Below are 27,972 nucleotides of genomic sequence, written 5' to 3'. Positions count from 1 at the left end.
GTCAGGGAAACGAATGTGATGACGTAAAGAGTAAAGTGGGAGGAGACTGTTTAGGCAAAAAGAGCCATGGCTTCCGTGCAAGCCGAGGTAAGCGAGAGACACATTTACATCAAGATTGATTTCCATCAGATGTGGGGGGGTTTTGTATGAATATGTGGGCTTGCCCGTAGCAACAAATGTAATCGTTTTAGGGAAAGAAAGCGAAACTTGGGTAACTGTAGTGAGACCTATGCTTGCAGTCAATTTCAAACTGCCCGCCCGGCTCTATCCTGAGCTTTTGTGTTGGTATGGCGATTGAATGCGCTTGTGTCGTTGGGAGGATGCGCGGCCCTTGAATCTGAATTGTGCAAGTTGATGTATTCAGCGCTGTCGTTGTGGTATCAGTCATACAATTGTCAGGGCTTTATTACTATCCGTCTCTTCACGTCTGGCTTGCCTGTGCAAAACACGTACATTACGTTATTGTAATTAGTTTAACTCTTGCAATGTATTACAACTTAATTTTTTGCATATGCTATTGCAAGATCAGTCTGTTTCTCCACTGGCCCACATGCTAGGACCTGCTAGGCAGCTGATTCGCTTAGTAAGCTAGCTAACGTTAGATTTAATGTTAGCGAACATGAGTAGCCATGGCTGGGGATAACTATATATCAATTTTGATTGGTCACGTACCCATTTTGGAGCTGTTATCGCAGGTGCAGCGAAATGCTTATGTTCTTACCTCCAACTGCAGTAATACCCAACCTAACAATTATAAAGGAACTAAGAAATATCAGAACGAGCCATGTCAGAGTTCGGAAAATAAATGTATAGCTATGTATATTATGTTGTGTATAGACAGTATGAGTATAAAATGTGTACAGTACTGTAGTAGTTATGTAGGATGTGTACAAGTCATCAGTATATTGGGTCCAAGCAAGGCTTTCGGCCAAAGATGTAGTTAACTATCATTTATATAACTTAGCTACGGAATTGTTTTTCACGTCTGTTTGGTAGGTAGCAAGCGACATTATTCTGGACAGTTTATTCTGTAACTAATAGCATCGAATAAAGCCAAGTTTCCTCTCAAATCAAACTTCCAGTAGTGTTGCTGGTGTTAGCTGTACGAGACATCAAAAGTTCTATATTGAACATGTAGAATATAGCTAGCCATCTAGCGTGGAACTCCTACTTGCTAGCTAACTGTGGGGGTTAGTAACGAAACATTTTGAGATCAATATAACACAAGATAGTAATCTGGTGACTTTTTAAAAAGAATCGCTAACGTTTCAGAATAGCAAAGCTTGTATGCACAGGGAAGCATGGGGATTTGTTAGATAGCTACAGTGTAACTTAGCCAGACGTGATTATTGTAGATAGCTAGCTTGCAAGCACTTTCCACCACCCTGTGTTGACTTATTAACCAACAATGTCGAATGCTTAGCTCATATGGGCCGTACAAAAGTAATATGATCAATATGTCAACAGACTTGGGTAACATCTACTCAAACTCTCATGTACATTTGCAATTTTGTCATAATCCGCTGTTATCCGACAGAGGGAGCTCGAATGACGTGTCACTCGGGTACAGTCCCTCAGCACCTGACAGCTTCCTTCCATTGACTGGGGCAGCCCTCTGCACCATCTTTATCTGTTTGAGAACTTGAATGTCAGTTTTGTGAGGGACAACGTGCATCTGGCTTGTTGAAAGGGATTAATCTTCTAAATCCTCAGTTGTCTTCTGCACCCAAAAATCCATTAATTATAGGTCCAGAGCCACATAGGCAACACGTTTTTTTTCATGTATACAATATCCTACACGTGCCAGTATATATATATATATGTATACAATATCCTACACGCCATGCCCATGGAGACCGCTTTGGCAGGGAACACAGAGGAGTCAATGTTGTTTAGACTGGTTTCTCTGTGAATCAAAAAGACATTTGATGGTTTACTGACATGTTGCCTTATCCTACCTTGCTTTGAAGGTTACTATTGTAAGTGTGTAGGCTTAAATTCTCATTAAAGGCCCTGGTGGTGGCTCCCTAAAAGAAGGGCCCCGGAGGCTTCTTTGTTGTTTGACAAAGCTCTCTTTGGGCAAAGACTGTCAAAGAGAGAGAGCCTGACCTAACTTGGCTCTATGCTAGTTGTTTCGGCCATTTGCCGGCATTTTGGATGAGAGCATTAGAAAACATTAGTCGAGAGATTAATCTTAAAGTGATTATTCAACAAATTATTTATTTACAGAAGTAAAACATTTGCTAAAGAGAAGTGTATTGATTATACAAGAAAGTCAGACTGGTGGTGGTGTGGGTAAACAGGGATACCGCTGGAGGGTTTCACCTCTTGCTCATTGTTAGCCAGGAAAGCTAGTTCTTCCCTGCAGCCTTCCCTTTCTCTCTGACTGACAGATGTTGGGCATCAGTGAGCATGCTCAGCACTGAGTTGAGCTCTGCTGCTCCTGCTGTATAGACTGGGTACTGAACAGAGCAGACAACTAGGCCTCATTGAGCTTCACAGGAACGACCCACTCTTATGGCGTCAGCTCAGCTCCTTGAAGGCACGGCCTCTCTGTTGTTGACAGACAAAGGTATGGTGCACTGTGGGGTGGGCTGGGCTGGTGGGGTGTAAACATTCTATATTACTGCAACCTTATACTGGGAGTCTTCTGTTTTGGTCGAATGGGGACATCATTGGTCTTTATTTCTCAATATATTCATTCACCCATGTTGTGGTTATCCACTATTTCCTTCTATCTTATAGATTTGTCAGGTAACTGATAACTCATTGTTTTAGCAATCAGGCCACAAACTGTATGTAGCCTAAACCTATTGTAGCCTGTGATGTGCAGGTAGGATATGTGTGGGTTTAGCTAATTCAGGTGTGAGTTGGCTGAAGTGCCTTCCACTGATATCTGAAGTGGCAAAAGGAGAGGGTGATCTTTGGGATGTATCTTATCGATCTTGCTTGGATTGAAGACTGTGTGTGATGGAAAAAGCCTCATATTCCTGTTTTTTGGGTCATGATAGAGCATGCAGCTTATCATCTACACAGATCCTACTCTTGAACGGAAAATATGCAATGCCTCTTTTCGGTGAAACACTTATTTAATGGGGAAGCCTATTTTTGGTTCAGGCTACTTTTTAATTAAATAAACCCAGCAGCAGTACAATGATTTAATGTAAAGTGAGTATAGCTGTGTTCTACAGATAATTTGTGTTGCAATGCAAGCAATTTAATCAATGTAATTCTAGATGCTGTCAACTGATCATAATGCAGTTATCAACACCATTCAGGTTGTTGGGCGATATATCTTGTTAGTGTTAATCTGTACAAAACAGCCGACAATGACCCATCTGGACTCTTCGTTTTAGGCCTACCTCAGTATAGTTTATCCAAATAAAGAATTGTGAACTTCTTGGCCCCTGGAGGGGTCCAAGTTTGTGACTGGAAAGTGATTATTGCGTTAGGCTACGTAGGGTAGTGTAATAGGGTAGATGGACGTAGGGCAGTATAATTTGTATTTTTAGACATGTGCATTGTTAAAGTCCTTGTTTCAATGAAGGTAATATCCTACTCTTACAGTATGGTACACCTCCAAGAAGATCTTTCTTTTAGGTAAGTGAACAAGATTTAGGCTATTTCAGAGGCTCCGTGCAAATGTATGCTAGATCTAGTATGAAAGGCTTGGTCAGATGTTACCCTGATATTCAACCCCAAAAACTTTTCCGGCCATCCTAATCCTAAATCCTCTGGATAATATTGTTGATGTGATTTATTAACAGAAAATAATATTTTGGATTGCGTGTCACCGGTTGATTGGGTAAAAATGTATGATTTCATGACTAGACATGAACATTCTGAAATGTTAGACCCCTTGACAGTTTACCCATTGTCTCTTGATATAATTTCACGAAATGGCTGCAATGTTTTTTTTCCCTCTTCTTCCTTCTCCATGAAGAACAGCAGGGCTCCATCTGAGCATGCCCAGTAAGGGCCATGGCAGAGCTTTCTACTGAGAGTTGGTCATGTGACCTGAGCTGGGACGCTGCATGTGTGGGAAGCTAGATGTTGGAGTGTGGAGCTCAACTCTCGCCCTCTCCCTACCCCATTAATGGACACTCACTGCTTTATCCAGGTACTTCAATGGTTGCCTGGGGGCTCAACTTAAAGAAAAAAGGACAGCATTATAACAATCTCCATTTTCAAGTATCTTCAAATGGAGCTTGCTCACATGGATCGTGTTGTCTATCACTGCCTGACTTCTGTCCTTTTTAAGTATTCTCTGCAACCAGTTTGGGAATTGAATATCCTTCATTTGTCTCTTTGTTTTTAAGCGAAAACTCATGATGGACGAATGGAATATTTAATTGGCTAATTAGGCTAATCGATGTAATTGTGTCAACGTTCCACAGACTGGGCCATGTCTTTTACCTGTAGACCAAAAATGCTCTCGTATCAATCACGGGAACCAGATCACCAGCAAGACTTGATCAGCTGCCTATAGCCTAGTATGTGGCTATTGCTAAGCCACATTCCTGTGGTAAAGACTGAGGGACTATCATCTGAACGCTCCATGTAGAGAGGCCTGAAATCCACATCCACCCCAGGAGCTCAGCTCAGCAGGGACAGGTTAGCAGAAGTCCTGTGTTCCACTCTGACTCATTGATTTAATTAATGGGGGCTGATCTGGGAAAGGACTTTGTTCCCAATGAACAGCATTGATGTTTCCAAATCTAGCTGAATTGTATGCTCTCCTAAAAACATTGCATGTAATCCTGAGAATCCTCCCACCTCTGCAACTAATGGTGCCATGTTTTATTGCAGATGTGGTGTTAAAATATGATAACTTGTGTGATGGCAGACGAGTACAGTAGAAACTGTCCAAATGTAGATGAGTAATTGTCGAGTCCTTTTCTTCAAGGCTTTTAGCATAGTTTATTTTAGTGTACTTGTGATGTCTGGTAGCCTCAATTGCCATGCATGTGCATAGGTTCTACTCATTGTAGTGGCCTTAGCCAGAAGAGATAAGGACTAAATGTATCATTGGCAGTGGGCCCCCTGCTTTCTGTGGGTGTGTGGTAGCATACACTGCTGCTAGTAGACTGACAGAGATCCTATCCTGGCTAGAGCTCCTGTAACAACTCTTTCGTTCTCTCTCGCTCTTTCGTTCTCTCTCTCGCTACCTCTTTCTCTCCATCACGCTCTTGCTCTCATTCATGCACTCTTTCTCTCTCTCCCCTTGCTCTCTTCCTGCGTCGGCTCTATCGAGGCAGAAGAAAACAAGTTGATTCCTGTCAACTGAAAACGGATACAGATTTTTTTTGTTCAGCGATGTGTAAAGATTGACTATTTTGAGAGAAGGAACTGCCAGAGTTTATCAGATCCTATTCCACCGCTTGCCACTTGGCTAGTTCATAGCTTCAAAATGGCTGAGATGCCTTCTACTGAGCATGCGCAGTAGGCTGACTCTCACTCTGCTTTGTGGTGCCATGTTGACAGCCTGAAACCTCCATGAAAATAGAGCAACATGAACACAGAGGGCAGAAGTGTTGAGCACTGTTGAGTTCCCAGCCTATGTAGGCTAATTATCTTCATGTTCTGGAGAAAGTTTTGTTATTAGGAACGTTTTTGGAAAAATTCAAGCCACTCCACTCATAACAGGGAATCCCAGAATAGCGATTAGACATTCTGAAAGACTAGGCCCGTGTGCCAGATCTTGAGTGTCCTTATCAAACTATCTCTGAGAAAAGGGATGTTTCTATATTATCCTCCCTTGAAATACTTTCCACTTCACATCAGCTTGGCGGGAAACAATTCATTCTGGTGTCTTCATTTACCACAACAAATGAAAAGATGTTACTGTGGAGAGGTGAAAAAGAGGATGGGGAAAACAAGTGTGCATATCAAATCAGAGGAAGACCCTGTGTTATTGTGATATATGTGCTAGGTTCCCCAGTTCTTCTGGGAGGTATTGTGTGGTGTTGCCCTGTGGTTTTCAGCCTGAGGATAAGAAATGAATTCCGTAGTCAGAGAGGAAGTGTTGATGCCTCCCACCCTTTAGAGATGGAGAGGAAGCAAGAGTAGGAAGAGGGAGAGCTCCTGACTATGCACGGATAATGCATTTCACCTCTCGAGAGGTGGACCAGTTACCCAGCAGTGTGAATCAATGGGATTGGAGTAGATTCTAGAATAAGCTTTGGTGTTATGAATTATACACAAACGGAAAAATTATTGCGCCAGAAGGTAGCAACAGATCATCGGCAGTGCCCATGCTTTTGACGTAATTTTTTGGGGGTTATGGTCATGTTTCAGAGATTGTCCTCATCTTCGAGCTATCCTTTCTGTTATTGCCCCTGGTCATTGCTCAATTATTTTGTTCAATAGAATTAACATGAGATTTGTCTGATTCATGTCAGAGAACAGTGAGAGCTAGAGGCCTTTTCTGTCCTCTCCTAGACTATACAGTGAAGTGGGCATCATTAGGCTATTTCACAGGTGCATTACAGTAGTTGTTGAGTTGGTTAGGCCTGATATCATTGTGTGTTAGCTTCTCCTTTTCCTGCCCTGAGGCTCTGTGGAGACCAATGCCTCGACAGAAGTAAGATGGTTGAAAGGCGCTCCCATGTTGGTTACATTTGGGGCTCTTTGTCCTTGTGAAGGAGAGCATATGTTGGGTCTTTAGGGTTCTGACTCACATGCAGCTCTCCTCTTTGGCCCCCCTTGCCTAGCTACCTTTCCTCATTTTTTGTTGCTGTTCTTGAAATGGCTGCGCGCATTCATTAGCAAACAGGTAGCGAGCGAGAGAGACGGGAAAAAAAGAGCCACTGAAATTTGAACTGACTGAGCATGCTCTGCGGAAGCCCTCTGAAGAGAGAGACCAACAGAGGGAGCTGCTGGGTCACATGACCAACAAGATTAATGTGTGCAAGTGGGGAGGACAAGGAAAAGAGGAATAATCCGTTCGAGACTCCCGCTCTCTCTTGCTCGCTCTCTCTGTCCCTCTCAACCACTCTCCTCAATGGAGCCCATCAGGAGAAAGCAGGTATGATGCTTGCTGCAAGTGCATATTTACCACAGGGAAGGAGACGTTAGCCTACACTTTCCCCTTGGTTGCTTTTGAATCGTCCTCTGTCGAGACACATTGAACTTGCTCTGTATTTCCATGTATTTTTTTGTGGCTTTGTCGTCTCAGCCATTGACATTTAGGCTGCTAATCTGTCATCGGTTGCTTGGTCTGGTCTTTGCTCAGAGGAGGCAGTTCTTTGGCCCCTGGGAGGTGCAGCCAGTCTTCAGAGTCCATGACAGAGGGCTTGAACAGAGCGCTTGATCAGTAATCAAGGACTTTTCAGCCTTATGTGTGATCTTTGATTGCAACATTGCATATGGAAGCAAACCTCTACTACCCTATGGTGAAATGGTTAGTAATGCACTGTGTTCACCTGGGTCAGAGGTTAGAAAAATGTATTTTTTGTCTCACCGAGGTGTTTCGCCGATCCTGCTGTTTGAGAAATCTCCATGGACTGATTGCGTATTGTGCGAAAGGGACTCATTAGCTGTGCTTTGATCATTGACACAAGGGAAAGGAGCAGGCTACAGTAGGCTGGAGATGACTGCGTGCAGGGCAGAGATTGGACTTCCTGGTAATCTCGAATGGTTCTCCTTCCTGCCAGGCAGGCACTCTAGGACTGAGACCCATCCTCTTTTCAATCCTCTCTTTTTCCCTCTGCAGCCTTACCCTCTGCCTCAGGAAAGGGCCAATGAGGTACTGCAGGGAAAATGTCCCATATGGTCAAAGACATTGGATAGAAACAGAAGAAAGAGGAATGACTTCAGGATAATTCTGTGCAATAGTCAGCCTCGGGACCCAGGTCTTTATAATAGCCTAGCCTCAGTGCTGTCCCGCACCATGTTCACTATCCAGTGTGATGGTGTCTGCATTTTACACTCAAAATGGCTTTGTAACAATAGTTGATTTTTCAGTTTGGTGTAAATCCAAACTCCTCACTGTTTGTTCATGCTACCAACTTTCCTTTCGGGTGTTGCTCTCATGGGCAGTCTAACACCTGCAATAGGAGAAGGCTTAATTGTTGTTTACTATGCTGGACTGTATTAGTAGATGTTTTCTAATCGTCCACCACCTTTCATTAGCTAGACGAGCCTAATTCAGGAGTCTGGCATCGGAAACAACCCAAGATAGCTAGGCCTATAGGCTGCACTGACCTCACTGCAATTAGATAGATAGATAGATAGATAGGCAAGAAATACTTGGCAGATAGATGCACAGTCATTTTTAAATGACAGTGTCTGACTCTGATATTAACATTTTAAAAGCCTGTCTATTTTTTTTTATTTTTTTTTACAGTATCTCAGAATTTGTTTGGGTTTAGTTATATATTTTTGTACAGGATTTTTTTTGTAGCCTACATTTGTAAAGATTCTGATCTGTCTTTTCTCATGTGCGCTAATTATTTATTAGTACCAATAGGTGGATCTGCCTTTGAGCTCCCATCCCCCCACCCACGCAAATCCTGGCTCCATGTCCCCCACCTAGTGGAAAAATGCAGCGTTGGCCACGTTGTGTCAGTAAACAATCTGGTTACGAAATGGCGGAGCTCTGCAGACGGCTCTCCCCTCCCCCTCTCTTCTCTCTCCAATGGGAAAGTTCCCTTTTTACCCACTAGGGGGAGGACTAAGGACATGGAGATGCACGGTTAGAGAAGGTTTCTTGATACCATGAAGGGTTTTCCTCCTCCCATATAAATGTGTCGAACCACACACCTTGGAACTCCTTGAATACCTTGGAGATCCTTCTTCTTTGGGTGCCTCAGCTAGTCTCTCAGACGAGTAAGCCACATTTACCCTGTAACTTCTGAAAAAGCTAAATGTACATCTGTTTAATGTTGGAAGACTTAGCCTTTATATGGTTGTGATTTTTCATAAAACATCTAAGTCAAAGAGCATTTCTTCATTGCATTTCTCTCATAACCCAGAGGATACAAGTCAGAGAATGCTCGGAATACTAATAGATTTGTCTGTAGAACCACTGAGTTACAAGTGTTGCTCTACAGACAGATCACTACAAAAGCCTGGCAAAGGACACCTGTGTCTTTGTCCACTGCAGTGTCAGTGGTCATACGCAATTCACATATCCCTTTGCTCAGACTTAAGAAATTAGCCTATTGGTTGGGTTACTTTTAAAGATTATATTGCATGTTTTTTCTAAGGTGAATTATCAGCCTTAGCACCATGTTCTGTCAGGTGATGCTCCCTGTAGATTCTAGAGATGCATCCAGGTCACGAGAGCAGGGTCTCATGGCAAAATCCTCTTCCCTCAAATCTAGCAGCTAGGCTGTGTCTTTTTTTTATTCTGACAGGCATTGGTCAGGCTAATCCTGGAGGACACATTGAAGCGAGAGGCCTCTGTAACTGATCCAATAGATCCAGTCCTCGTCAGCTTCTGATGATCGCTGGGTGCCAAAAGGTGGGGGCCGTTCTGTGGCCGTGGACAGCTGGTGAAGAAGGCTAATGCTAGGCTAGGCTATATCCTTCAAAACCAAAGCACAAACTTCAGCTAATATAAGAAGACTCTGTGTAGTGGCTCCCCTGCTGGAGACTGAGAGAAGGGTGCTTTAAGAGTAGACATTTTGTGGTGGTTTTAAAGCCAATTTATGGTTGATCTGAAAATGTGGTCGGAGGCGCCATATGGATGGTGTGACGCAATTGCAGAGCCTCCGGAAGCATGCAGAGACAAATGCGCTCTCTAGCGCATCACTGTGCGCCTCTCATATTCTGTAACAATGCGGAGGGCTCCTTATAGCTCCGCATCGACATGATTGGTTGACGGTAGGTGAGGGCGGGAGGTCCTGTATAAACACAAACTCACTTCCTTCACAACAGTTCTGTGCTGCTCCATGAAGCGCAAGAATGCCCTGACTTCTGCAGAGGCCCTATCACCATAAATGCTCCACGGCCAATGCCGTCTGGGGGCCGGCCTGGGTTGTCACTGGGGAGGGGAAGATGGTGAATTTCCTTCCATTGCTGTTTTCTGGTGCTGCTGGAAGATTGCATTACCTTGTAGTGAAAGAGAGACCAGGTACATCAGTGAAACGAGACAGAATGAGGCAAGGCAAACAAGAACAGACGATGGATTGTTTATTTTCCCTGAATAGGTCTTTACCATCATAGTTGATGAGGTCCTGGTGCTAACCTTCCCAATCACATTGTCTTTGGGTGTCTTAGGTCTCTAACAGTTGTTTGAGCATGAGATTCCTCTTCTGAAGGTTTGAGACATTGTAGGTAAAGCTTTTCAGAATGCAGCTCTCTGGAGGTGGAGACACTGTTTGATTCAGTTCCTACTGCTGTATGCTATTTCAGCCATGGGGATCATACGCTTCCAATAATCCTTCAACCTACCGTGTTCTTTGAAATGTGTAGCCTAAGTAAAAAAAAATCTGGTGAAATTGTAAACGACTGGCTACTTAGGTTAGGTTAATGAGTGCATTATGTTAGTCTGTAACTTTTGTATATGGAAACAGTTGGGCTCTGTTAGTGTATAGCAGGGCTGCTTATTTTCCAGCATGCTGCTGTATAGGACGTTCTCTGACCATAGTTGTGTTCTTGACGCTGTGTATGGAGTTAAGTGTATATGTGTGCTGTCAGCCCACAGGTCTGGCCAAAGGCAGAGTGGTTAAAGGGGAGTCCATGGAGGATGGGATGGAGTCACCTGGGGACCGAGTGGAGGAGGGAGGTGAGTTCATCTTTAAAGTCATCACAGCTAAACATGGCAAGGAGTACTCTGCCAAAATAAAGGAAGCACCTACATAAAGTGTCTTAATAGGGCCACCACAAGTCAGAACAGCTTCAATGCACCTGGGCATAGATTCTACAAGTGTCTGGAACTCTATTGGAGGGATGCAACACCGTTCTTCCTCGAGAAATTCCATACTTCATTTTTTTGTTGATGGTGGTGGAAAACATTCTCAGGCGCTGCTCTGGAATCTCCCATGTGTTCAGTTGGGTTGATCTGGTGACTGAGACGGCCATGGCATATGGTTTTCATCCTCATTTAACCAATCAGTGATCACTCATGACCTGTGGGTGGGGGCATTGTCAACCTATGGGGGCATAGCCATGGTAGCCAAAATAATGGAATGTCCAGCAATGTTATACATGACCCTAAGCATGATGTGATTTGAATTACTGAATGAAGTCAGGAACCACACCTAAGCACCTGCTTTCAATACACATTGTATCCCTCATTCACTTAAGTGTTTTCATTATTTTGGCAGTTACCTGTATGTCCTCTCTTGAACTAACATAAGGCCATACTGTGAGAATGACTGATATCTACTATTATAGATGCATCGAGAGACGAGGACGTAGCTGCCAGACTGCGGTCCAGTCCCAGAGCAGAGGCGGAGCTAAATGGGACCTATGAGAGTGCAGAGTTGGGGAACAGACACAAGAACCCCACCCCCCTGGTCTCCCAGGCCAATGGGTCAGAGAATGGGATGAGGGAGACGGACCTGCCTCACGGCTCCACCACCGGTAGTAACGGATACATCCTCAGCAAGCAGCAGCAGGAGGGGGGGTCTTCGACGGGCTCGACGGCTGCCCCACACAGGACTAGCTGGTTGCCCTCAGGCACCACCATGATTGGACACGCCGCCAAAACTTTCCCGTCTTTGGCAGCCGGGTGCGGCCACAGTCTGGGCGCAATAAGGACTGACATCCAGCATGCCGGGTCCCCGTCGGGACAGGGGACTTCAGATGCAGAGACTAAAAACGGCACGTCCGCTAGCGTCTCCCCCGCCCCCTCCCCGGAGTCCATCGCCATACACCGAGCACGCAAAACCATGTCCATGCCAGCATCCAACCAGACACTAAAGGTAACTAACTTTTGCCTAGTAAAGAGGTAGTCCATTAATTGTTTTCGTCTTTGAATGAGACATAGTCCACATTGTACAGTGGTTGCATGTTTTATTGGTTCTGCAACTGGTGAGTGAAGCGCAACAAAAATATCGAGCATAGCCACCACTTGATTCACTGCTGTTTTTTTTATCCCCCATAGCTTCTAAACAGGAAATTAACAGAACCAAACGGTGCAGACGAGGAGAGTCAGAATGGACCGGAGGAGGAGAAGTCCCAGCAGACGTCCCCCTCCCAGAACCAGTTACCTCCGAGCCAAAGCGACGTGCCGGCTGCAGCAACGGCCAAGTCCCAGACAGGTCAGACAGACCGCACTGGGCCCTGGAAAGGGGAGGGACAGGGGTATAAGCCAAATAATCATCACAGTCCACACACAACAATGGAAATGCAGTTATATAATGGCAGGACTTTGCTTACTGAAGGCTATTTACTTGTTTCAAGGCTGCAAAAGCCAGAGGAGTATGAATGAGAGCTTCTGTAAGAGGTTCATGGCTCCTTGAGCTCAATTGAACGCTCTCTTCCAGCATCGAGGAAGAAGAAACGGAAGATGGGAACATACAGTCTGGTCCCCAGGAAGAAAACGAAAGTGCTGAGGCAGGGGACGGTGCTGCAGATGTTTAGTCAACTTCAATCAACTCAAAGTGCACAGGTCTCACTTCCGTAGACTATCTTAACTGTTTTAGAATAAATATATTGTAATTAGGAGACTTAGCTATAAGTGTCATGTTGTAATATTACTCTGCTCCTCCTCGTAGTCTAAAGAGGTATCACACGTGAACGGGGAAAGGGTGGAGAACGAGTCAGAGGAGGAAGGGTGGGAGGATGGAGAGGAGTGGGAGGAAGAGGTGGAGCAGGGTGGAGAGGAGGGTGTCCCCACAGCCCTGGAGAAGAGTCAAACATCAGGCCCTGCCCTTCAGGTTGGAACCTATTGACTTCATTACCTTAGTTTGCTTTACCTGGACCCCAGCTGATAACTTTGATAAAATGATGCTCCTATTACATTCATAGGTATCACAGGTATAGAATCATAAATGATGTAGACCATTAAATCCCCAACCCCCCTTTCCAAATGGCCAAACCTCTTTGACATTGTGTGTTGTGATACTTGTCTGTTCAGGGGGAGCTGGGAGAGGAGCCAGACTCTGAGGAATCAGCTGAGGAGGAAGGGGAAGAAGAGGGGAATGAGTCAGACTTGGTAAGATCACACAATCATTGACAACAATTTAACCACCTTTGAGTCCGCTGATTAGACCATCATCCAATGGCATGAAGGAGTGTTTTTCTGAACCCAAACATTATCAATGCACAGTCATTTTCTGTCTGTTCCACCATCATCTGTTTCACCATCAGAGTGAGGAGTATATTGATGGTCATGGGAGAGAATAGAACTTTACATATCTCAATTGATCTGCTTTCACACAGAGCTCGGAATCCAGCGTGAAGAAGAGGTTGAAAAATAAATCAAAGGGAGACTACTTCTGGCTCCGGCCATCCAGGAAAAGGAAAAGGAAGCCCAAGACTGAGGGACTCCCTTGTACAGAAACCCATCTTTCTGCCTTATGAGGACTATAATAAAGACATGGAGATATCTTATACCCCTGACTTTCTGCTCCCTGTGCTAGCTAACTCTCCCTCCCCTTTCAGGCACAGGGCCCCAGGGCCAGGCAGGCCTCAGTAAGGACTACACAGAGGTTCCCCTCCACTCACTCAACCTTAAAGCCAAGGAAATGCTGCTCTCCCCACAGCACACAGGTGAGTGAGGCCTTATAGGAGTTGGTGATGGGGGAGTAAGAGAAGTAGGTAGTGGTGTAGTTTGGAACTGAACTGCCTGTTGGTAAGATACTTTCTATTTATGTTAAGGGACAAGGCCTCTGTCCTCCCTCACTGGGCCAGATGACTCATCAGAGCAGCACTGAGCCCCCCCTGCTGGTGATGTCTGTCATAGAAATACAAAATATTTGACGAGATAGTAGTCTAGAACTGTACCACTATTGTAAACTCAGCAAAAAAATAAACGTCCTCTCACTGTCAACTGCGTTTATTTTCAGCAATCTTAACATGTGTAAATATTTGTATGAACATTAAAAGATTCAACAACTTAGACATCACAAGTTCCACAGACATGTGACTAACAGAAATTGAATAATGTGTCCCTGAACAAAGGGGGGGTCAAAATCAAAAGTAACAGTCACTATCTGGTGTGGCCACCAGCTGCATTAAGTACTGCAGTGCATCTCCTCCTCATGGACTGCACCAGATTTGCCAGTTCTTGCTGTGAGATGTTACCCCACTCTTCCACCAAGGCACCTGCAAGTTCCCGGACATTTCTGTGGGGAATGGCCCTAGCCCTCACCATCCGATCCAACAGGTCCCAGACATGCTCAATGGGAATGAGATCCGGGCTCTTCGCTGGCCATGGCAGAACACGGACATTCCTGTCTTGAAGGAAGTCACGCACAGAACGAGCAGTATGGCTGGTGGCATTGTCATACCACATGAGGGAGGAGGATGTCTTCCCTGTCACGCACAGCCTTGAGATTGCCTGCAAAGACAACAAGCTCAGTCCGATGATGCTGTGACACACCGCCCCAGACCATGACGGACCCTCCACCTCCAAATCGATCCCGCTCCAGAGTACAGGCCTCTGTGTAACGCTCATTCCTTCGACGATAAACGCCAATCCGACCATCACCCCTGGTGAGACACAACCTTGACTCGTCAGTGAAGAGCACTTTTTGCCAGTCCTGTCTGGTCCAGCGACGGTGGGTTTGTGCCCATAGGCGACGTTGTTGCCAGTGATGTAAGGCTGGTCCTCACCAGACAACAGGCCTACAAGCCCTCAGTCCAGGCTCTCTCAGCCTATTGCGGACAGTCTGAGCACTGATGGAGGGATTGTGCCTTCCTGGTGTAACTTGGGCAATTGTTGTTGCCATCCTGTACCTGTGCTGTTCGGATGTGCAGGTGGTGTTACACGTGGTCTGCCACTGCAAGGACGATCAGCCGTTCGTCCTGTCTCCCTGTAGCGCTGTCTTAGGCGTCTCACAGTACGGACATTGCAATGTATTGCCCTGGCCACATCTGCAGTCCTCATTTCTCCTTGCAACATGCCTAAGGCATGTTCATGCAGATGAGCAGGGTCCCTGGGCATCTTTCTTGTGGTGTTTTTCAGAGTCAGTAGAAAGGCCTCTTTAGTGTCCTAAGTTTTCAGAACTGTGACCTTAATTGCCTACCGTCTGTAAGCTGTTAGTGTCTTAACGACCGTTTCACAGGTGCATGTTCATTAATTGTTTATGGTTCATTGAACAAGCATGGGAAACAGTGTTTAAACCCTTTACAATGAAGATCTGTGAAATTATTTGGATTTTTACGAATTATCTTTGAAAGACAGGGTCCTGAAAAGGGGACGTTTCTTTTTTTGCTGACTTTAGCTCTTTACAGTATATTTGTGTCTTTACAAATGAATCTCTAAACTCTTGGAAAGAGCAGTAAACCTGTGTTTAGGAAGGGTCACATTGGCATCTGTTGGATGAGCTGAGCTGAGTTGATGGTCCTCTTAGCAGGAGTTTCTGGGGGTGTGGAGGAAGACATGGTGCATGAGCTACCCCTCTGCAGCTGTCGCATGGAGACACCCAAGAGCCGGGAGATCCTCACCCTGGCCGACAGGAAATGCATGGCCACAGAGAGCGTTGACCGACAGGTGAGCCTGACGCTTGGCCTCATCCTATTTTTATACTTATTCCATTCCTTATGTTCACTTATCACATTCTCTCCCTATATCTTTGGCTGCCTCCTGATTCTCCATTATTTTCTACACTGGGAAAATGCTGGAAAATTGGGATGCAGCCTTTGTTTCTCACTCAAATCTCTTTCCTTCTCCCCACAGCTAAGCAGATGTCAGAGTGCGGTTCTAAAGCATGAGATGATGCGTCCTTCGAACTCGGTGCAGCTGCTGGTGCTGTGTGAGGACCACCGGGCCGGCATGGTCAAGCACCAGTGCTGCCCCGGCTGTGGCTTCTTCTGCAGGGCTGTAAGTACTGGAACCTCCCTGGGGTGGGAATGGGAAAACGCCATCTAATTCTGAGTTAGTAGAAAGTGTCTTGTAGTAAGCCAGTAAAAGCTCTGGGTCCTAGTTATAGTGATGGTTCTTGTTAGGGCACCAATATTTTTTCCTGGTCATGTCCTGTGCTTTGGAAAAACCTCTGGCCCTATGGAAACCACTGAACTATTGATCGGCTTAATTTTTTCCAGCTGTAGTCAAACTGACATAGCTGTGTTTGGGTTGTAGGGGACCTTCATGGAGTGCCAACTGGATGTCAACATCTCCCACCGTTTCCACCGGGCCTGTGCCTCGGTGCTGAAGGGCCAAACCTTCTGTCCACACTGTGGAGAGGAGGCCAGCAAAGCCAAGGAGGTCACCATTGCCAAGGCCGACACCACCTCCACCATGCCCGCCACACATGCTGCACACGGCCCTGCCACCCCCGGGGCTACAGAGGGCAGGGCAGACACCACCACTGGCGGGTAGGTTCACAGGACTGTTGGGAGTAATGAGTTGGGGGGGGGGGGCGCGCATCCATTGCAGCCTATAGCATTTTTGTAAATACATACAGGTAACTGTCAAAATAAAGGAACCACTTGAGTGAATGAGGGATACAGTGTATTGAAAGCAGGTGCTTTCACACAAGTGTGGTTCCCGAGTTAATTAAGCAATTAACATGCCATCATGCTTAGTCATGTATAAAAATGCTGGGCAGGCCATTATTTTGGCTACCATGGCTATGCCCCCATAGGATGACAATGCCCCCACCCACATGGCATGAGTGATCGTGAATGGTTTGATGAGCATGAAAACGATGTAACCCGTATGCCATGGCCGTCTGTCACCAGATCTCAACCCAAATGAACAATTAAGGGAGGTTCTGGAGCAATACCTGAGACAGCGGTTTCCACCACCTTTAACAAAACACCAAATTATGGAATTTCTTGTGGAAGAATGGTGTCGCATCCCTCCAATAGAGTTCCAGACACTTGTAGAATATATGCCAAGGTCCATTGAAGCTGTTCTGGGTTGTTGTGGCCCAAGAAAGCTTGCATGCTATCAAAATACCCTTACCTAGGCCTAAAATAAGAGTGGCACTTCAATACAGCAGCATTAAATCCACTACGCCCATGGAGCTATACATCAATAAAACATCTTTGGAGGATGATGTGGAAGTGATATAGTGGTGGAAAGGGGGGGTTGGTTTCCTATTATATCTCCCTTTCAGTCTGGGAAGAGGTCACTGGTACTTTGAACCGTATCACTCTTCTGTTGTAGTAGTCAGGCATTCTGTGTGCGTTTCAGTCTATCCTGTTTCTCTGTGGGAGGTGATATAAGTGGCCGAGCAGACAGCTCTCTCTCCATCCCCCCTGGGCACACACTGGACACCTCCTTCCCTGGGGGCTCCAGAACCGGAGTACTGCCTCCTGCGGTGGGGATTGGGATGGGCATAGGAGTGGGCACCACCCCTAAAGAGACCTTGGAGAGCATCCTGCTGGCATTGGACACAGAGAAGTAAGACACTACCAAGACTCAGGGTTGAGAGAAGAATGCTGCTCTACTATGCACTCGTTAGGCTAAATTGTTTCAGATTGTTGTTAGTGTTGTGAAAAGTGCATTGTACAGTACATTCCTTTGACGTTCTTGTGTGCTTTGCTCATGTTTATGCACGTTCAATTATAGTTTTCTATCAAGATTTTCCTGTTATTGTGAGGGTGTGTGTATTCCTTTTGACTGACTTTCTCCATGTGTCCTGTTTGTGTTGTGCATCAGACCCAAGAAGCTGCGGTTTCACCCCAAGCAGCTGTTCATCTCTGCCAAACAGGGCGAGCTACAGAAGGTCCTTCTCATGCTGGGTGAGGGAGATGCCTTCAGTAAAACCTCAATGGGCCAGCATGTTTTTATTAATCAATTAACAAAAGTCATTATCCGGCCATTCACTCTTTATAACTGGTTCTGTGGTTGGGATTTTGTGATTAAAAAAAGTATCTTTCTGCATCTCTGTCCACTAGTGGATGGGATGGACCCTAACTTTAAGATGGAGAGCCAGAGCAGACGCACCCCCCTCCATGTAGCAGCAGAGGCAGGCCACCAGGAGATCTGTCACCTGCTGGTTCAGGTGATGGTTGGCTATGGTTTCCCCTGGCAGTGGATGAGTGATGGGGTAGACAATGCATTACTTGGACATGCAGAATAGAGATTTTCAGAATGTGTTCACTGGTATCTGTCTTGTGACTCACCAGCTTATCATGTTGAACATGGATTGACATCTTTTAATGGACTCATGTTCATTTTGATCAGGCAATATTTTCATATTTTGAGATTGTATAAAGACATGTCCATAGTATTGATGAGTAGATTGATCCAGTTTTGATGTCCCTCCCTACCTACCAGTCTGGTGCTAACCTGGACATCTGTGATGAGGACCAGCGCACACCCCTGATGGAGGCCTGTGAGAACAACCACCTGGAGACAGTCCGCTACCTACTGAGTGCAGGAGCCATCGCCAGCCACAAGGTGGGTCAACCAACCCCCCCCTTTCCACCACTATATCACTTCCACATCATCCTCCAAAGATGTTTTATTGATGTATAGCTCCATGGGCATAGTGGATTTAATGCTGCTGTATTGAAGTGCCACTCTTGTTTTAGGCCTAGGTAAGGGTATTTTGATAGCATGCAAGCGCTGTTGGTTAGTTGTTGCATTGTATTACAGTGCAAATCTTATGACAGGACCAATGTGTGTTGACTGCCCTCTGTTCTCCAGGATGTGGAGGGGTTCACGTGTCTCCACCTAGCTGCTAAGATTGGCCATTACAACATCGTGGAGCATCTCCTCTCCACAGGACTCATAGACATCAACTGTCAGGTGAGTTCTGTCCTTTTCAGTCATAAACCAGTGAAATCCAAGTTATTTGAGCATAACTGTAATTCTGCGCAATCAAGTTTAGTCCCTCAAGAAGGTTATGGCTTAGGATGGCACATGTTGGTTGTACTACTGAAGTCAACCAGAACCAAGAATGCTTTCATGTTGATCCAGTTCTATTTTCCTCTGGCCTGTGTGTCATCCTCTCACTAGTGGCCTTTCTGTAGAGGTCTGATTCTCCTCCCGGTGGGTGTGCTGCCCCCATCCACTCGACATGGGTCCCTAATGGTTTTCTCTTACATTGCAGCCGCTACGGAATTATCAGTTCTTTCCCAGCATGCATTAGCTAGGATTGCATCTCCCCTGCTGTGTGATAACCTATTTGTTTGTGTAAAGCTATACACTGCCGAGTAAGTGGCCTTTGACCTCTATTCTGGCCATCTCTCTAAAACGGTTGTTTCTCTTTGCCTCTAAAAATGTATCTCATATCAATGATGTGTGGCAGGGATGCTTTAGCATTTCAAAAGGAGATATCTTTTGTCCTTTGTATGCCACCATCAAAGGCCATCTGACGCCATATGCCTGTGGGACTGCACAGTTTAGAACCACGGTGTGGTATTTGAAGTGATGGACCTTGCTGCAGGTATTGAGAGATTATGGCAGGTCATTGCATTCTTTGTCCTTGTGGTGGTAACCTTGCCACCTAAGATTGGTCTCTGAGCTCTTGAATAGAAATACATCCTCACCCTTATAATACAATCTCTTGGAGAAGGTTAGTGAACTTCCTCACCGTTATATCCAGGACATTTAAAACAGTCCTGTACTGTAGGGGCCCATTCTTAAAGCTATGATGTTGCTACTCTAGGACGATGGCGGTTGGACGGCCATGATCTGGGCAACGGAGTATAAGCACCTAAACCAGGTGAAGCTGCTTCTCAATAAAGGGGCTGACATCAACATCAGGGACAAGGTCAGTAACCATGTGCAACTGAAGGTCCTCATGATCTCCCCCTAGCCAAATTGTTTCAATGGCTTTGTGTCTGACTGTTGTCTAACTTATGTCTGACTGTTATGTCTATGGCTTTGTTTTGTCTGACTGTTGTGAATTTGCTGTTGTCGTTTTGAAGGAGGAGAACATCTGTCTCCACTGGGCTGCATTCTCTGGCAGTGTGGAGATTGCTGAGCTCCTCCTAGAGGCCAAGTGTGATCTCCACGCTGTCAACATCCATGGAGACTCCCCTCTGCACATCGCCGCGCGGGAGAACAGGCTTGAATGTGTCACGTGAGTAAAGGTTGAGGGGAAATGGCTCTGGTGAGTCAGCAATAAGTAATATAATCTCCATCTACAGCACTGGTATGGCTGTAGCCTCCATTATTATAACAAAGGCTGTAGCCACATCAGGACTATTCCATCTAGTACACTTAAGTGATGTGTTGAAGTCTGTGGTCCCTCAGACTCTTGCTGTCTCGTGGGGTGGATGTGAACTTGAAGAACCGTGAGGGGGAGACCCCGCCGGACTGCTGCAGCCGCAGCTCCAGGGTGTGGCTCACCCTTCAAACAAACAGGAAGATTAGGGAGGCCAGGAGCAGCACCCAGGGGGAGAAGGTCCTCAACAGGTAGAATCCCTTGTTCTCTCTCAATAATCTCCTGCATTACGCTCTTAGACATCATTTTTCTATCGTCGGTAATGCATGGTGCCCTTCTCCTTTTTATCTCTCTTTCACTTGTGGCTACTTCTTTGTTTTGATGATTTGATAATAATGCATTGATAGTCTAACACTGAGTCCACTGGGACCTGAGCCTCCATCTCCCTCCACACTACAGAGACATAGCCCAGGGGTATGAGAGAGTTCCAGTCCCCTGTGTCAACTCGGTGGATAGTGAGCCCTGTCCGGACAACTATAAATACGTGCCAGACAACTGTGTCACCTCCCCCATGAACATAGACAAGAACATCACACACTTACAGGTGGGTAATGTTGCTGGATAGACCATCATAGTTGATCATGCTTACAGGCTAGCACAGGGGTGGGCAACATACCCATTCAATATGTCCCGTGGGAGGTTTGGGTAAACAAAGTAAATGGCCCCCAAAAAAATGACTGTCTAAAACTAGATTAAGTATGTCAAAATTGTAAGGAACCTATACTTTTAAATGACAGTCTTTTTTTTTTCTGGCCCGCAAATTGCTTTTGACAAACAAATCTGTCTGAAGAAATATTTGCGGCCTACTGCTGAATTTTGAAATCCCAATGTGGCCCTCAAGACAATTCTTATTGCCCACCCCTAGGACAGCATGTCATGAAAGATTAAATGACCATCTCTTTTCATCCCTGCTGTCCACAGTACTGTGTGTGTAAAGACAACTGCTCCTCAAGCAGCTGCATGTGTGGCCAGCTCAGCCTACGCTGTTGGTATGACAAGGTAAGGCCGAGTACTTCACTATTGTTGACAAAGTGATGATCTTGCATGATCGTCATGTCTGTTCCGTGACCGTTCTCAGAATGGTCGTCTGCTCCCCGAGTTCTATCGTGAGGAACCGCCCCTTATCTTCGAGTGTAACCACGCCTGCTCCTGCTGGAGAACCTGTAAGAACCGTGTGGTGCAGAACGGACTGAGGTACCGTACCAAGACCGCCTCACATGGCCACACTGACGGCCAAATTTCCTGTCTATACATGCTACCATATTTATGAAACCAAGCCAACACTTGTCAACCCTATTGATAAGAACATCTAAATCAGAAAAATGTATTTCAATGACAGTCAATCAGCAGTCCTTCATGGGAAAGTTTTCATGGATTTGACTTCCCAAATCCATGTGAGGATAATGTTTGGGAGATGAGTGTAAGAACATCAATGCTGAAAAAGTTAGTTTTTCTCAGGGTCCGGCTCCAGCTGTTCCGGACCAGTCAGATGGGCTGGGGGGTCCGGACACTGCAGGAAATTCCTCAGGGTACCTTTGTGTGCGAGTGAGTCCCAGACGTACCCCTTTCACAATGCATAGTTCAGCTTTATTTTGCTGCAAATTCTTAATGATTTCCCATGCGATGTCATCTGTGTGTTGTGCTGCATTGATATTTGTGGTGTTGCTGGGTCCGGACCCCACTTCTTGTCCACAGGTACGTAGGGGAGATCATCTCTGATGCAGAGGCAGATGTCAGGGAAAACGACTCCTACCTTTTCAACCTGGATAGCAAGGTAGGGATCAGTGCTACTATTCTCATCACCTTATGAAACCTAAATCCCAAAGCTTTGCAGGCGCCTTAGGACAAATCCTAAATGTAACTAGTTATCTCAACTTGGGCTACTGTAATTGAAGGTTTCAATCTGTTACCCAGTGATCAAAAATGCATTTTTATTCCTGTCTCTTGAGGCCTATCCTTGTGGGGTTTCTAAAACACTCAATTCTTCTGATAATTGTCTTACTTTGTTATTCTGTTTGATATCTCTACCACTGCAGATTATGCAGATCCTGCTTTATTCATTATCATCCATTTATGTGTGTTCTTTGGTCGCAGGTGGGTGACACATACTGCATAGATGCCCGTTTCTATGGCAACATCAGCCGGTTCATCAACCACATGTGCGAGCCGAACCTATTCTCCTGCCGGGTGTTCACGGCACACCAGGACCTGCGCTTCCCCCATATCGCCTTCTTCGCCTGCGAGACCATCAAGGCTGGGGAAGAGCTAGGGTAAGGGTCATATACAATGCATTCGGAAAGTATTCAGACCCCTTGACTTTTTCCATATTTTGTTACATAACAGCCTTATTCTAAAATTGATTAAATCGTTTTTTCCCCCCTCATCAATCTACACACCATACCCAATAATGACAAAGCAAAAACAGGTTTTTAGAAGATTTTGCAAATATATTCCAAATAAAAAAACATTCCATTTACATAAGTATTCAGACACTTTACTCAGTACTTTGGGAGCGATTACAGCCTTGAGTCTTCTTGGGTGTGACGCTACAAGCTTGGCACACCTGTATTTGGGGAGTTTCTCCCATTTCTTCTCTGCAGATCCCCTCAAGGTTGGATGGGGAGCGTCGCTGCACAGCTATTTTCACGTCTCTCCAGAGATGTTCGGCCGGGTTCAAGTCCGGCATCTGGCTGGGCTATTCAGGGATATTCAGAGACTTGTCCCGAAGCACCTCCTACATTGTCTTGACTGTGCTTAGGTTCGTTGTCCTGTTGGAAGGTGAACCTTCGCCCAAGTCTGAGGTTCGGAGCGCTCTGGAGCAGGTTTTCATCAAGGATCTCTCTGTACTTTGCTCCGTTAATTTTTCCCTCGATCCTGACTAGTCTCCCTGTCACTGAAAAACATCCCCACAGTATGATGCTGCCGCACCCATGCTTCACTATAGGGATGGTCACAGGTTTCCTCCAGACCTGACGCTTGGTATTCAGGCCAAAGAGTTCAATCTTGGTTTCATCAGACCAGAGAATTTGTTTCTCATGGTCTGAGTCCTTTAGGTGCCTTTTGGCAAACTCCAACCGGGCTGACATGTGCCTATTGTTTTTTTTGTAACCTTTTATTTAACTAGGCAAGTCAATTAAGAACAAATTCTTATTTACAATGACAGCCTACCCCGGCCAAACCCTAACCCTGATGATGCTGGGCCAATTGTGTGCCGCCCTATGGGACTCCCAATCACGGCCGTTGTGATACAGCATGGAATCGAACCAGGGTCTGTAGTGACGCCTCTAGCACTGAGATGCCACTCGGGAGCCTTTTACTGAGGAGTGGCTTCCGTCTGGCCACTCTACCATAAAGGTTTGATTGGTGGATTGCTGCAGAGATGGTTGTCCTTCTGGAAGGTTCTCCCATCTCCACAGAGGAGCTTTGGCAGTGACCATCGGGCTCTTGGTCACCTCCCTGACCACGGCCCTTCTCCCCTAATTGCTCAGTTTGGCTGGGTTCAAAACTTCTTCCATTTAAGAATGGAGGAGGCCACTGTGTTCTTGGACTTTCAATGCTGCAGAAATGTTTTGGTACCCTTCCCCAGATCTGTGCCTCGACACAATCTTGTCTCGAAGCTCTATGGACAATTCCTTCAACCTTGTGGCTTGGTTTTTGTTCTGACATGCACTGTCAACTGTGGGACCTTTATATAGACAAGTGTGGGCCCTTTCCAAAACATGTCCAATCAATTGGATTTTCCACAGGTGGACTCCAATCAAGTTGTAGAAATATCTCAAGGATGATCAATAGAAACAGGATACACCTGAGCTCAATTTCGAGTCTCATAGCAAAGGGTCTGAATACTTATGTAAATATGGTATTTCTGTTTTTTTTTGTTTTTTTATAAATGTGCACATGTAAAAAAATAAAAATGTTTTGGCTTTCATTATGGGATATTGTGTGTAGATTGAGAAATGTTGTATTTAATCAATTTGAGTAACGTAACAAAGTGGAAAAAGGAAGGAGTATTCCCATCCTTTCACTTTTTCCACGTTTTGTTGTTACAGCCTGAATTTAAAATGTATTAAATAGAGATTTTGTGTCACTGGCTTACACACAATACCCCATAATGTCAGTGTATTTGTTTTTTGAAATTTGTACAAATTCATAAATGAAAGGCTGAAATCTCTTGAGTCAATAAGTATTCAACCCCTTTGTTATAACAAGCCTAAGTAAGCACATTTTTACTCCTGAACAGAGGTGCCCAATGTAAACTGCTTGTTACTCAGGCACAGAAGCTGGGATATACATATAATTGGTAGTATTGGATAGAAAACACTCTAAAGTTTCCAAAACTGTTAAAATAATGTCTGAGTATAACATAACTGATATAGCAGGCGAAAGGAACGAGAATCCATCCGGGATTTTTTTTTGAGTTCACCACTCATTATAATGGCTGTCTATGGGAATATGAATGGAATACCTCCCAGGTTGCAGTTCCTGGGGCTTCCAGTAGATGTCAACAGTCTTTAGAAAGAGTTTCAGGCTTTTTCAAAAAAATGAGCTAGAATTTGTAGTTTTTCCTAAGTGGCTCCCATTTTGGCTGTAGTGTTGTGGTGCGTGTCTGTGAGGGCGCACACTTCGTTATTTATCTCCGGTAATGAACATACTATTCTCCGTCTTAACTTTTATTGTTTATTTACATATTAGGGTACCTGAGGATTGGTTAGAAACGTTGTTTGACTTGTTTGGACAAAGTTTATTGGTAACTTTCGGGATTCATTTGTATGCATTTTGAACGAGGGAAACCGGTGGATTACTGAGTCAAGCGTGCCAACTAAACTTACTTTTTTGGGATATAAAGGACTTTATCGAACAAAAGGATCATTTGTTATGTAGCTGGGACCCTTGTGATTGCAACCAGAGGAAGATCTTCAAAGGTAAGTGATTTATTTTATCGCTATTTCTGACTTTCGTGATGCTTGGTTGGAAAATGTATGTAATGCTTTTGTGTGCGTGGCACTTTCCTCAGATAATCGCATGATGTGCTTTCGCCGTAAAGCCTTTTTGAAATCTGACAAAGCGGCTGGATTAACAAGAAATTAAGCTTTTAAACAATGTAAGACACTTGTATTTTCATGAATGTTTAATATTACGAATTTTGTATTTTGAATTTCGCGCTCTGCAATTTCACCAGATGTTGTCGAGGTGGGGCGCTAGCGGCACGTCTATCCCAAAGAGGTTTTTAAAATGATAGTAATTCAACAATCTCATCTCTGTACCCCACATATACAATTATCTGTAAAGTCCCTCAGTTGATCAGTGAATTTCAAACACAGATTAAACCACAAAGACCAGGGAGGTTATCCAATGCCTCGCAAAGAAGGGTACTGTGAATATCCCTGTGAGCATGGTAAAGTTATTCATTACACTTTGGATTGTGTAGCAATACACCCAGTCACTCCAAAGATACAGGTGTCTTTCCTAACTCAGTTGCCCGGAGAGGAAGGTAACCTCAGAAATTTCACCATGAGGCCAATAGTGACTTTAAAACAGTTAGGGTTTAATGGGTGTGATAGGATTTGTTTTTTGAAGTTTTCCATTTTGTCATTTGAGTATTTTGTGTATATTGTTGACAGAAAATGACTTTTAAATCCATTTTCATCCCACCTTGTGAATACTTTCTGAAGGCACTTTAATATGTTTTACTTGGCACACGGTCAAGTTATTACCAGTCTTTGGAAGTTATTACCCTGTAAGCATATTTAAGTTTGTAATTCTGTGTTTTTTTTGGCCTTTAATAATTGTGTTCCCCCTAAAATCAAGATTAGGTTGCTTGATTTAAGATTTCTCTCCAACCCCTCATCTCTCAGGTTTGACTACGGTGACCATTTCTGGGACATCAAGGGAAAGCACTTTAGCTGTGAGTGCGGCTCTCCCAAGTGCAAGCACTCTGCAGCGACCATCGCCCTGCGCCAGGCAGACAGCTCGCCCCTGGACCAGCAGTCCAGCGCCCTCCCTGACACCAGCTCCTCCACCACCCCTTTCTGAGCCCCCTCTCCCACCCCCACAAAAAGGACTTCCAGACCAGTGGAGATACGTCTTCATTCCCCCAAACAGCAACCTCCACCCCTAGGCCGTACGTCCCCAGACGCCCCACCTCCATCCCCAGTTGAATCATCACCTTCAGGCCTGTGGAGCCCATCACTGAGACCTAAAATCAACCCCACAGAAACCCACCTGCTTCATGTCTCAACCAGCTCTGACATCACCTCCTTACCAGCACAAACTCTGAACTTCTGCTAAAACTCGCCCTCAGTGCAGGACATATTGGACAGGAAGCCAGTCTGTTTGATTGACGTGTGTCCGACGCACTATGAACAACTTTTATGAGAAGAAAAAAACACTACTATGAGCCTGGCTCTTGTTTTGTTGTTTCCTATTGTCATTCTCATACCGGCTTTGGGCTCAGTTCTGGGTAATGGTGTTTCCTGGCCCTTGGTCTGAATTAAGTTTGTACTAAGCAACAATGTATATCTATCCATGAAAAATATTTCCACTGTGCGAAAGGCATTTGTAGCATAGGAGTGCCCTTACCCTCTCACATGATACCATAGAAATTAGAAATGTTCATGCACAATTTGAGACATTTGATGTATTTACCTCATGCTATAGTTTGATTGCAAAGGGGACAGAGGACTTAGGTCACAATCATGTATGTTTTACTGGACTTCCCTTGAGCATTTCTACAGGAAAATTGTCAGTGCTAGATATCAATTATGAAAACAAATACTTTTGAATTCACTTTATATTCAAATCTAATTTTAAATCTGTTATATTCTGTTACATTTAGTCAAGTGTATTGTATGCAGAATCAGGTTATGGAAAGACCTTTTGAAAATGATCATGAGTACAAAATTTGAAGGCAATGAGAATACTAACCAATCATCTCACTGTTCTGTTTAGAGGGGCGAAGTAAAGTTGACACTGTCCAGTGAAGGCAGTTGCAATCTGTTTTGACCACAAAGGAGTGGCAGATTTTCCGTCAGGTCTGGCATGAATTCCTCTTCAACACAATGGTCCTTTTCTATTAAATACTTTTCTTCTGGAAACAGTATGTGCGTATATGAAAGATGGTGTGACATCAAATTGCCCAACTGTAAGAGTGTCAAGATTGCAAAAGGGTTGAGGTGGGAGTTGACTAAGCTGTACAGTTATGTACTATACTGTACCTACAAAATGAAAGCGGATGAATTTTAATTTATTTTTATCTGCAGGATTTTTAAGCATGTTTAAGGCTGACACCTTGAATATTATGTTTTAAATACATTTTACACAATTTTGGATTGACTGCATTGGGGTTGAATGTTAATGGGGTGAGATGCAAGCAAATTCTGCTGGCAATATTTTATTTTCCTTTTGTTGATTTTGCATTGTAAAATTAAGCAAATTATTTTTTTCTTTTTACATTTAACTTCAGTTTTGTATCTGTAGTTACTGTAGTTTAGCCTGTTTCAATTTTGTTACACCATTTCATGTTGATGGAAACCTACACATTATTCCTATGTATTTAATGTGGTTAGTACAGTAGTGACTCTTGTGCACATTTTCAAAGGTATGAATATAAAAAGGTTATACAAAATTATTTACTTTGTTACATATTTCTGGACCGTGAAACATCCATCTAATTGGTTGTATCTTTCTTTTTCAATAAATTTACTAATGGATATGGCTGCCAGGTTTTATT

The 27,972-nt window shown here is 44.6% G+C and overlaps 1 protein-coding gene across 6 annotated transcripts; it reads left to right on the top strand.

Annotated features, from left to right (window-relative positions):
• Positions 1 to 27,952, top strand: LOC111961709 (histone-lysine N-methyltransferase EHMT1). 6 transcript variants are annotated; one of them, XM_023984177.2, is made up of 27 exons: positions 1 to 87; positions 10,645 to 10,732; positions 11,344 to 11,873; positions 12,056 to 12,212; positions 12,438 to 12,562; positions 12,669 to 12,830; positions 13,031 to 13,108; positions 13,336 to 13,447; positions 13,558 to 13,665; positions 15,471 to 15,610; positions 15,797 to 15,940; positions 16,199 to 16,434; positions 17,258 to 17,467; positions 17,726 to 17,808; positions 17,965 to 18,071; positions 18,347 to 18,469; positions 18,719 to 18,820; positions 19,683 to 19,787; positions 19,945 to 20,099; positions 20,273 to 20,434; positions 20,643 to 20,787; positions 21,165 to 21,242; positions 21,322 to 21,437; positions 21,702 to 21,788; positions 21,939 to 22,017; positions 22,338 to 22,513; positions 26,099 to 27,952. In XM_023984177.2, exons 1-27 carry the CDS (start codon positions 67 to 69, stop codon positions 26,274 to 26,276), a joined length of 3,807 nt encoding a protein of 1,268 aa, XP_023839945.1. In that variant the 5' UTR covers positions 1 to 66; the 3' UTR covers positions 26,277 to 27,952. The 6 variants fall into 6 exon arrangements, with proteins under 6 accessions (XP_023839945.1, XP_023839947.1, XP_023839943.1 ...); XM_023984179.3 differs by lacking the exon at positions 1 to 87 and adding an exon at positions 2,475 to 2,572; XM_023984175.3 differs by lacking the exon at positions 1 to 87 and adding an exon at positions 4,032 to 4,120.
• The last annotated feature ends 20 nt before the right edge of the window (positions 27,953 to 27,972 follow it).

Source organism: Salvelinus sp. IW2-2015, linkage group LG4q.1:29, assembly GCF_002910315.2.
Source record: "Salvelinus sp. IW2-2015 linkage group LG4q.1:29, ASM291031v2, whole genome shotgun sequence".
Lineage (NCBI taxonomy): Eukaryota > Metazoa > Chordata > Actinopteri > Salmoniformes > Salmonidae > Salvelinus > Salvelinus sp. IW2-2015.
Note: the sequence above shows the minus strand (reverse complement) of the source record. Positions and strands in the feature narration are given on the sequence as shown.

Coding starts and splice junctions, on each gene's coding strand:
- LOC111961709 (XM_023984175.3), top strand. CDS start 4,097: ATGGACACTCACTGCTTTATCCAG. Junction 13,666..15,470: donor GCTCTCCCCACAGCACACAG/GTGAGTGAGGCC, acceptor TGGTCCTCTTAG/CAGGAGTTTCTGGGGGTGTG. Junction 17,809..17,964: donor GAAGGTCCTTCTCATGCTGG/GTGAGGGAGATG, acceptor TCTGTCCACTAG/TGGATGGGATGGACCCTAAC.